Source organism: Bombus pyrosoma, linkage group LG12 (genome assembly GCF_014825855.1).
Source record: "Bombus pyrosoma isolate SC7728 linkage group LG12, ASM1482585v1, whole genome shotgun sequence".
Lineage (NCBI taxonomy): Eukaryota > Metazoa > Arthropoda > Insecta > Hymenoptera > Apidae > Bombus > Bombus pyrosoma.
Window position 1 is genome coordinate 8,813,106 of NC_057781.1, and position 11,587 is coordinate 8,824,692.

Here is an 11,587-nt window from a genome sequence, read left to right on the forward strand (position 1 = left end):
AGCGTGTTTACTTATAGGTTTTCCACGGTGTCGAAAAATATTAAACTAAATGGGAACGAGTAAAGCGAATATCTTTAAAAAACGACAGCCGACTACGCAAAAATAAAGGAATAAAAATGAAAAGATACACGCGTTCTGCTAATTGTCAGAGATACGAGGTTACTATACACGTTCAGATATTTTTAAGTAACTGATATTCTTACCGAATTTACAGATATGTAACGTTTAAAAATACCGTAGCCGCGTACGCGCGCCGATTAAAAATTCTCTCAATGGCGATTATTATACGTTCTGTAAGTACCGTGAACGTTCGATTACGGCACTTTTAAACGTCGCTTGTCGCCGCAAATTCGATAACTATATCGGTTGCTTGAAATTATGCGAACGTGTACCTCGTATCTTGCTGAATGAAACTAAAGCATAAAGTATATGTTCTGCTTTTTTTATCTTCCGAGGTTAGCGTGATCGGGTATCGTTTTCTTTTAAATTCTTGTTTTATTTAATTTACGGTGACGATCAGTCCGTGAATGGTTTAAATATTACTCGATACAGAAATATTACACCGACAATGGACTTTCTGCTCGTGTCTTTTCTTCCTTCGCAGAAAATCATCGCCCCGTTCGACTCAAGCTACGATAATATAATGAAAAGCGGATGGAAAATCGGTAGAGTCCTCGAACCGGCTAAACTACCCTCCAGCGATCGATCGTTCGAACACAGTAAAGGGTATCATTTCCCTTTTACTGCAGTAAGCTCGTAAAAAAGACGCAAGCCGCGTTATTTGTGGAAGAACGCGACATACGGGAGAGAGAAAGAGGCAAAAAAAGACCGAGATAAACCTATGATGAAAAGTAGCGAGACGACTACGATTGGAATAACGATGACACCCGCCTCCGTTCCGCCTCCGAATGACCGATCCCTCGTCGTTCCCGGATCCTCTTGTTCCTCGCTGTTCTTCTCTTTTTTTATTTTCGACCCAGTGGGAAAATATTACGATCGATAAAAGCCATTTTTCGAGGACGTTGTATCTAACGTACCGTTTTTACTGCGAAGCGTAGCAGTTACCATTTTCGTGAAAATATTGCCACTTGGCGTAAAAATTCTTCTAGAATTATCCGGCAACCATTCCATGTTTATTTCGATTATTTTCCACATTGTCCTCGAAGTATTTCAACGTTTCTTCGACGATGTAGCGTTACCGTAACGTTTTTTGAGATTCAACTAACTGCCGAAGAAGGTGTTTAAAGAGATGGCAAGGAAGATAAATTGTCAGAGAAAGAAGCATCGCGCGGGCAGCTAGTTGCGCGTAAACGCGTCTCTCGTTACGATAAACTCCTATCCGTGGCTCACCGCTGCTCCACGCTACACGAGACGCGCGAAAGAAAAGTTCTCCAAGCATTCGCCATCCATTTCTCTCCTCCGATCCAAGAAACTACGATTCCCTCTTGCAAACGAACCCCTCCGCGAAACTTCCTCTTGAAAAAGTCATCGAACATTCCCATTGAACGCAAACAGCCTGCCTGTTCTCTTTCTCAAAGTCCGCGAAACCTTTCCTTGCGAGCTAAAAAACTTTCATTACCGAGGCAAAGATGCTGGAAGAAAGGCAAACCTTGCGAAGAGTTCACGTTCTTTCTTCTCTCTTCCTTCTTCTTTCTTTCTTCTTCTTTATTCGAGCGACGTTCAGTCGGCGCGAAAAATCAATGCATCCTTCTCGTTCTGCTTCGTTTTCGACGAGTCTCATCTCGAGCCTGCGTCGGATGGATCGATGTTTGCTTAGCCAAGCGTGAAACAGGTCGGATAAGAAGAGCCGACAGAATGATTAATTGGTGGCGATTATGAAAACGTACGACCATGGGGGCCGAGTCTTTTGAAATTCATAAACGTCGTTGTTCTTCGTGTCTGGCCATCGTTCGAACGAAAAACAGCCGTTGACGAGGAAGCATTACGAAGGAAAGTTTTCGGATCGGGCAATCGCTGACTGCGTGTTACGCGAAATATTCGTCTTTTTCCTTTCTTCCTTCTCTCGCGTGCCCTGTCAGCAATAAAATCCACAAATAAAACAGTCATTTCGTTACAACTTACTTCTATATTATAACAGCTACGCGTACTCCGTGTTCGACGAGTATATTCGTCATCGCTTACTTCTCGCCACACGTTTTAGGTACGCGCTTTTCAAAGTTTTCGCGACAAACAACTGCTTAAACCGTGGAATCGCGTACATATTGTAGTATCGTAGACAAGTGGCCTAAGAAATATCGGGTGAACCGTAAACAATGTCGCGAGAAAGCCAAAGTGCCGATAGGTCCATCAATTTGTCGTCGGTCCTTCGGTCGAATAGTTGCGCTGAAAAAGGACCTACGTGACCTTGGCCTTTGAAAAGACAAAGGGACGCTAAGGGAGAAAGACGAATTAACAATCAGTGTGATTTGAGAAGTCAGAGAGTGCGAATTGAGAAGTTAGAGCGTTGTCAGCGTTGTCGAGAGAGTGTGGTCCGCGTGAAGAAGCGTAGTGACCAGAGTTGTAAATTAACTATTTAGTTGTCTTACTTATGGCACATTACTGTATTTAGTTCACGTTAAATAACCATCGTTTCCCGTTTAACCAGCACCTGTTTAATCCACTTTAAATAAATAAATAATAAAATCCTACAATATAAATTTCCAACCAAGTGTATACGTCAGAGTTGCGCTCGGTTACGATTCGTTGAACAAAGGAGTTCGGAAAGTGTATCCGGCTAATTTCGGAAGTTTTTCTCGTCGATTACCATAAAGATCCGATAAAGCTTGATGCTGCTCGATTCTTCGCGTCCCATCTAACCCAGATTCGGCTTTGTGCTTGATTTTGGGCGCGTTGTTTCCAGCGGAGGTAGCTTTTCTATTCTACCATCTTAGCGTAATGAGCGTGACGAACGGGGTTAATCGAGCTATTAAACGCGAGGCAGCGAAACAACGTGCAAAAGTGGCGTAAATGTATGTTATTGTTTTGTCAAGCTACGAGGCCGTATTAGAATAGATAGAGGAAGTGCAGCGCATTTGCAACACTGTTGGTAATTTCGAATACCAAACTACCTAAAAAACTACTAACTTTATCTAACTCGTGACACCGCAAACGATAAGGGCGAACGATCTGTTAACCAAAGACATTGGCCGACGAATCGTAAGTTTGATATTTCTTGAACTGAATCTGCGGCGAAGGGCCAATTTACGGTAAATTAAAAATAAGAAAAAGTAACGATTTCGTTAGGGTAACGCGGATGTAATTCGGAACAGCGATATTCCAATTTACCTTCGCTGTATAAGTTCAGCCAGTTAACTACGGAATTTAGTTTCAAAAATCTCTCATGGGGTTAGATCGCGGAGTGCGTAAATAAATATAAACGACGACGTGTATACTCGTCAAATGTTAACTGGTTAAAAAACGAGAAGATAATAAAATTACTTTCTCCTACGATTTAATCGGACACAAAAATCGCACAACGTAGGAACTAGACTTGATAAGTATCGGTTCTATTCTTTATTTCTTTCTATTCTTAAGTTCTTCAAATTTACTCGCAATAGATACTAATTGTAACTTCCGCGCTCATTAACCAGTACATTCATAGTGCACTCACAACCAGTTAGCAACAATCTTAGACAACAATCTTAAACAGTTAGCTGTTTTTGACGAGTATACTCGTCATGAAGAAACGGCAATATTTTATTATTTTTCAATCCGACCAAAGTTTCGTATACTTTTTGTTTTTCGCTGTTATCGAAAGTTTGAAACGTCGAAGTTTATTAATTTCCCTTATAACGTAAATAGATATAAATAAAACGCGGTTCTATTCGTTCTTCCATCCTCTGCCATAATTTCTTATTCGCCTTATTCGTCTTAAAGAAACTGATATTCCAAATATGCAGCACTTGCTCCATTATCGTAGAAGACCGCTTCGTAAATCAGAAGCACAGAAGGAAGCTTCATAATTTGAAAGAGAAGAATAGTTCATCATACTTGAATTCCTTCGAAGTTTTCGCTTTCGCTACTGAAAAATTCTGTGAAATATTTCTCCATTAAACACGCCGAATTAAACACTAAACGCTATGTAAGAGTTCAAATATTCTTTTTCAGATGTTTAATTGATCGTCAGCGCTATATCAAAGGGTTAAGCGAAAAGAATTTCCTGGAAAATTCATCAATTACCATGGTCGTTCAGAAATACGTGATATCCGATTTCGTGTAACAACCGTGCAAATGCATCCTGGAAAGTTCTCTTCATTTGTACCTTTAGCATACGAATTTATCTCTTTATTTATCTGCCTCCATACATACGCTGTCTCTGTTCGTGGACATATACGTCTTATTTCTGTCTTGCAGTCCATACAAATCTTATTTCTAACTTACAAACCATTGCAATCATAAGTATAATTAAGATGAATTAACGTAACTCTATACAAGCGGCTAACTTTACCACGCGTACATACCAAGCTATCTTTCAATGCAACCATCATCCTTATTAGAACACTTTTTACAGCAGTTTTTCAGCTTCGTCGTACGCTTCCGCGAGTTCGCGAAACCATCGTTTCGCGTCGTTCTATAAATCATCGTTTGTTGCGGAGCGTTGTCCACTCGCAAGCTCTTGGAATTCTGGAAAATAGAAAAAGATGGCAATCCATCTCGTTCCACGCGTCTATCATTTGCAATGAAGTGACACACGCGTTCTCCAGCTCCTCTGCGACGAGCTTTCTCATACTCTAACTTCTAACTCGTCGTCTTCTCGACAATTCGTCCATGATCTTATCAAACAGACGTAAACTACAGTGATTTGATGGCGAATTTCCTGTCGGAAGATAAAAGTCAAGTACATCTGTCTGTGAACATTGGCCCAACTCGAAACGTATCATTTCACATTCAATTTCACATTCTTCTCGTTCAGAATGCAGAAGATCGCGGCGGCGAAACCGCACTTCGTCATCGGCGGGACTTTTAACTCGCCACGGTATTTTAAAACGTACGAAACGATACGATAACGTTTGCTGCTCGAGCATAAAATTTCGTACGATTTACGTCGACACGCGAACGAAGCCAAGCGACCTTCTGTAACTTCGTTCCATCGTTTGCTGTATGTTTTCTGTACGTAAACGAGGACCTGGAACTACTTCCGAACGATCCTCGTACAAACTACGTAAATTACGAGTAATTGGTAAAAATTGATTTTTATGCATCCGTGGAAAATTTTTAAACGTGAAAATGTTCAGGATACGCGTAGTATATGCGTGGATATAAAAAATGTCCGAGGTAAAGTAGTCCTTATGAAATTTAAAGGATGAAACAGACATCTATGCGGGTTTCGTTTCTTTAACGATTTCCATAGAAATACGCGTTTACGTAAAAACACTCAGTTTAGCGATTAGTATTCTTCGCGGTGATTTCCAGCTACAAATATCGAAACAGAACACGTGCAAAATAGGGCAGAACTAGAAGATAAAAGAAAGTTGATTCTTATGGATTTTTCTTTGAACTAACTACTAGTCAGATGGGACTGAACCTTTTTATAGTTTTATTCAGATATGTATAATTCTGTGTGCTAGACTAAATTGGCCGCGTAGTAGTGACACACATATGTGAATATGATGATTGTATGGAAGTATGTGTGTACACGGTGTCTCGAAAAACAGATGAATGTAACTGTTCCGTTGGCAGTCTGGTATGGAAGATGATGAGACAAAGAAAGTGCTGAGACGTGTGCAAATATATATCGACGAAGATCCTGAAAATTGTTTATTAAATAAATCTAAAACTATTTTAATATAAATTCTAAGTGTAATCTTATTTCGGCAATTAAAATCTACAATTGTCGACAAGTTTTAAAGTACAAAGAGGAAATTTCTTAACTGTTGCATTTCGATGACTGTGATGTGGCTCTATGTTCCCTAAGCCAACAATGATTACATCGTCAAAGATGATCACAGGTATAATGTACAATAAACGATGCAAAGACCTGAAACAACAAGATAACGTTTCTACCGCAAGACTATGTATTTGCATCGGGTAGTCCCATACGACCAGTGGTTAGTCCAAAACAAAAAATTCAAAATCATTTGCTTTCGAAAGTTACACGAAAATCCCTGCTCCATAATCAAAATTCTATTAGGCGCCCATACAACTATTTATACGTCTATTCTTACAATCTATACGATTATCGACCTGTATAAATCTTGTTCAATTATCTTGTGTCGTTCGTATTGTCTGTTGTATCGATAATTGATAATCTGATAATGGGCAACGTGTGCATATGAAGCCGATGGATCTGTATCGCTTCGGATAAAATTCGATTCGTTTGAAATCCGACGTTATGGGATTTCTATTCACTTCGTTGGGCCCGAGCAACCATTCACGATATCCCTCTTTTTCTCCGCGTTCTCGTAAAACGTCACTTTTGTTCCACTTCCATCTAAGATTTCGTACGATCGATCCAGCTTAACCAACGAGAATTCGTCTCGCGATTTAAGCAATTTTCACATTATCCGCGCGATCTCCCCGATCTAATAAAACTTCGCTCCGCTTTCGGTTTTTCAGCAATTTCGACGGCAGACGCTTTGCTCGGCGCAGACACGCGTGTACGCTTCGAAAAGATTCGTATCGCGAAGACAGAATCGACGAAATCGAATTCTCTGGAATAGCGGAAATTAAGTGAAGAAACGGATCAAGGGATCCGCAGGAGGTTTCGTTCTGTTAAATAATATCTTTGTTTTCCATAAGTTTAGCAGAATTCGCGGATGCGCCTGCGTAAGCTAACTCGATCGATGTGTGGAAACACGCAGGCCACACGGAAACCACACGGAACAACGGACCTTCGCTTTCTTTTGCGTTTCTTTTTCTTTTTCTTCTTTTTCTTTTAATATTCGCGAGGTGCTTTTCAACGTTGTTCTTCATTCGACGTTCGATGAACCCCTTCCCGTACTTTAGCGAGTCAGACTCGCGATGAAGATTTTGGCCCAAACATGAATATCGCGAGTCTGACTCGCGACCAGATACTTGGGCCAAACATAAATATCGCGAGTCTGACTCACGACCAGATACATCTACATTTCGATTCGTATTGCGACTGTTTACGAGCATCAGTCTGTTTAGCGCGCGTCGATGTCCACCACTTGGGCCCGAGTGTTGTCGAACCAAATGGCACGGGAGGGAGTTAAGAAATGAAGAAAATGGAAGACAGAGGAAGAAGAAGGCATATAGCGTTTTAACTTCGCAAAAGCATTTCAGCATTTGCAAAGATCCTTTACGAATATATCACGCGCGTTATGTGGAACGTTTTAAAATTTTCTTAGCACCGCAACGAGATCCGACTGTCGCGATTGTATCGATAAAGTTTGGAACAAATCTGAAAATGTACTTAGGAAATGCACAACAAGATATTTATATATTGTACGAGTGCAGCAAGTATACAGGATGTTTCCAGCGACTGGGACGAGCTATAGCGTTAAAACGGTACAAGATAGACAAAAGATTTTCATTGGGAAAATTCGAACGGTTTCGAGTGGCGCACGTGTCTTTTCCGAAAGTGGAGGCGTTTCAAAGATTTCGGAATTATCTCTATTTTCTTATACCATTCGACGTATTTCTTCGTTCTCTGCCAAAATCTATCGACTTTAGTCGGTGGTCGAAGTATCGATGAAAAGAACCATCGGAGATTTGCTCGTTTTTTTGCTTCGTTTTGGAGAAAATCGAGAGAAAAGGAACAAAAATTTTTTCTTAGCTTATTTATTTACATCTATTTATTCGTCTTGCCATCAATTATTACTATTATTTATAATAATACATTATTAATTATAAAATAGTCATCTAGAGCAGTCATTGTTAGACGTAACACGAATAATTCGCGATGTTCTTCAAAATTTGTCAAAAACCAGCAAATCTCTCCCGGTTTCTTTTCTTTATTTCTCTTTCTCTCTCTCTCTTCTTAGTTTATCACCGTCCTACGCGGTTCTAAAGTTTCGACATTTAAATCGGAGACACCCTGTACATACTTTCAGATTGAGCTGAAATTTTTCCAACAGCAATGGCAGTAGTCGCGTCTCGCTGCGTAGCGCCGATAAAATTTCAAGATGCTTCCCCTAGCGAGCACGATATTATCCACGTTGTATTTCATTTTCTGTATCTTCCTCGCATTGTGTCTTCTATGGTAACCGTTCAAATACTTTCGCCAGGCACTGTCAAGCCTCGAATACGATCGAAATTAGCGAAAATACCGGTGTTGCTTCTAGCAGTCAGGACTCTAAGCGCATAAATCGTCGAGTCACGCGTCAGCCATTTAAACAGACGGATACACTCGAACAGTCATTCTATATCCGTGGTGTTCAAGTGGCTGCGTGCTCGATATCGGAAAATTTATGCGGCCGTTAAGGGGGGTAACCAGCACGTAATTGATACTATACCGAGGATAATATGACCACCGTCCGCTGGAAAATTACTTTACGGGCGTGTAAAACGAACGATATTTAAAACGACGAGCGACAGAATTTTCCCAGATTTGCTGTTGCCGCGTGAGAAGCTTACGCTTCGCCGAATTGTATTCAGCTTGCAGGTCGCCGTAAGACACGGTGATTGGATACGTAACGAGGGGGATGACATAAACGTAATTGTATGGAAATTTCTACGAATTCTTATTTTTCCTGCCCTATGCTCGCCATACGATTTTCACGCTTACTCTACGATATTTCTTCCGAGCAATGATTACGTTAGGTTGTCCCAAAGCTTTCTTTCCTTTTGTAAGGAAATGTTAGTTGCGTAACATTTTCTCTTTTATTTAATTTATTATTATTATTTTAAAATTTATTATCATTTCATTGAATCATGCGGTAACCATTTTCTTCTATTACGCTGTTCCGTCTACATTTCACAGATTAGATTCCACGTTTGTACAAACGTCGCCAGATGAAGCAGCTGCGCGCAGATAGCGAAAGACACTTTTGGGACAAGCTAATAGTATAAGTTATATTCGTATAATCTTCATAACGATTGGCGATAACAGCGCGTGATTTTTGATAAAGTAACTCTAAATCGACGAGATACTAATAGCCAAATTGCGGATGTTTACGCGTATTTTTGACTTGGGGTTCTTCCTAATTCCGAGTTCCAAAAGTCTGCGAAACGCGTGTTATGATACAACACGTAGAAGCGTGTGAAATAATCAAAGTAGAGCAAACTTATATTTAGTGGATAGAAAGAAATTTGTATCCTTATTTTATCCTAAATTTTAATCCTTCGAGAAATCCGCATCGATCGCGTTCAACATTTCCTCGTATCGTTGAAGGTAACGAAGATATCGTTCTCTAACAGAAAACCGAAGTTTCTGTCGAAATTGCACAACGTATCGTACGACGATGCGACGAGATACGTAAAAATTCGTTGGACGGACAACTGGTCGACGAAATACAACTGGTTTCGAGACACCCGGTATGTAGAGGGTGTCTAGAGGAGCTCACCGAAGTAGAATCGGTCTGTCGTAAACTCGGCGCGTCTGTCCTGTCTCGTGAGGTGGGTGTGAAATTGGGAAGGCAGCTAAGCAGAGGAGAGGACTCGTCAGAAACGTTTGACGACGGTTCACGCTTGAAAATACAGAACGTACATGACGGCGGCTAATAAATTTTCAGCTTTACGGGCCCGTACTATTTGCATTTCTTTCTTCGTTCCATTACCCTCTCCTTTCCATTCCTCTTTATTCTCCTGACTTTATATTTACGTTATATAACAGGGCCGGGATAAACAACACTAAGGACAAAAAGAAAAATTACAAACAATTCCCCTTACCGTTATCTAATATCTCAGCTAATTCGACCATCGAATTACCATATATATGCTTTGAGTTATGCAAGTTTCATTTTTGTCGCGGATAACAGACCAAGGAACAACGTGTTGTACGTAACTTTGTCAGAGTTTCTATTACAATTTTATGTCGCTCGTAATCCGGCTGTTGTCGCGTGTAATAATTGCAAAAAGCAAGAAACAAACACGACGAACAGTTCTATTCTTCTATTCTTTTTGCTTGAAACGACAGGCTAACACGATCATTTTCACTCTATCTGTCTATGATCTGTCTGTGACTATCACGTTGACGATATATTTAACAGTATGTATTGATACAGGTATTCATCGCACCTTTCGTTTGATTGTTGCAGAGACCTAACGAGCAACAACATAACAGACATTCCAGCCCGTGCCTTCCATCGAATTTTCAATCTTGAAGTGTTGTAAGTACAGAGAGGAAATGATAGATTTCCCTTATACATATATATCTGATACATATTATTAGATATGTACACTATTGCAATATATATATTTGTTGAAAATGACAACGTGAGTTCGTGCTCGGCATCCATATGCAGATGCGCTAGTTACAATAAATAGTAACTAGAAGATAGTTCTAGATACAATCGATAGATTTAATCGATAGGTTTAAGATGTTCTTTCGATTTTATCCCTAGTCCATGTAAGAAAGTGCAATAAAGGTTTTTCGGCTCAGAACGGTGTGATAGATTTATCCAAAGAATAAAATAATAGCTATTGTGATCCTACCTCTGAAATAACAGAAATAACAACAATATTTATACCTTAATTGCAATAGTGTACGTATCTAATAATATGTATCAGATAACCCCAAAAGTGTCTTTCTTTTGCAAGTATTTGTCCTTTGTAACAATGCATCTTTCTGCAAATACGAAGCCTAATCTATCAAATGCTGTGATCTTTGCCTTATTGGGTTGGCAACTAAGTGATTGTCAGCTAATGACAAAATCCGCAGTTACTTAGTTGCCAACCCAATAATAGAACAAAATGGATCATACGTAATTTAATAAAACGGTATAAAAGGAAAAATGCGGTGCATCTATTATTTCTTTACGAAACGAAAGAAACTTTTGTGTGAATCTAGTATATCGAAAACTTTCAAGCGCCAATAATTGTCTAATTATTACTTTATTCGATATGTTACGATAATCAGCAAATACGTGCATCATTATACGAACAATAAATGTAACGCCCAATTTCTTCGAAACGCTGAAACAACGCAGACATTGTCCATTTACGATTGTTAGAACGATAGAGCAATTCTATTTAATGGGAATGCAACGATCGATATACAACGCTTCTAGAATAGAGTCGTTACAATCAAACGTATCCGCCAGAGTAACTGAACTGTACTGGACTGGTGCGCGTCGTTAGACTAAAGAAACGAGAGTTCACGTAAGAACGATAATAAAAGAACAATTCGCTAGATAGGTCAAGAATACGAATATATCCATCGTTTACCCGACAACAATTTTGTCGTTTGTTTTTTTCACACATTTTTAAACGTATTTTACTGTCTTTTCCAGATTACTTCGACGAAATCATTTGCACACGATCGCCGACGATGCATTTACGAACTTAACGAGCCTTCGAGTATTGTGAGTGTTCCACAAATCGCACCAAAAATTCTTGCAAAAAAAAAAAGAAAAAAATAAGAAAGAAAAAGAAAGAGAGAAAAAGCAAAACGAAAAAGAAAGCTTACTCTGTGTTCGTAAGAGAATTTATCGCTTGAATAATAAAAAGAAAAAAGACGGAGACC

The 11,587-nt window shown here is 39.6% G+C and overlaps 1 protein-coding gene across 24 annotated transcripts in view; it reads left to right on the top strand.

Moving 5' to 3' along the window:
- Positions 1-11,587, top strand: part of LOC122573698 (lutropin-choriogonadotropic hormone receptor) — a 38,699-nt gene that overhangs the window by 17,776 nt on the left and 9,336 nt on the right. For 19 of the 24 annotated variants that reach the window (XR_006318802.1, XR_006318804.1, XR_006318801.1 and 16 more), the window contains 2 exons: positions 10,161-10,232; positions 11,355-11,426. Coding sequence is in view for 11 of the 24 variants with exons in the window: in XM_043740424.1 (XP_043596359.1) it covers positions 10,161-10,232; positions 11,355-11,426 (144 nt within the window). In the remaining 13 variants the exon portion in view is untranslated. Of the gene's footprint in view, positions 1-10,160; positions 10,233-10,488; positions 10,608-10,799; positions 11,224-11,354; positions 11,427-11,587 lie in introns of those variants that run through there. The other 5 variants (XM_043740435.1, XM_043740437.1, XM_043740440.1 and 2 more) reach the window with 2 other exon arrangements.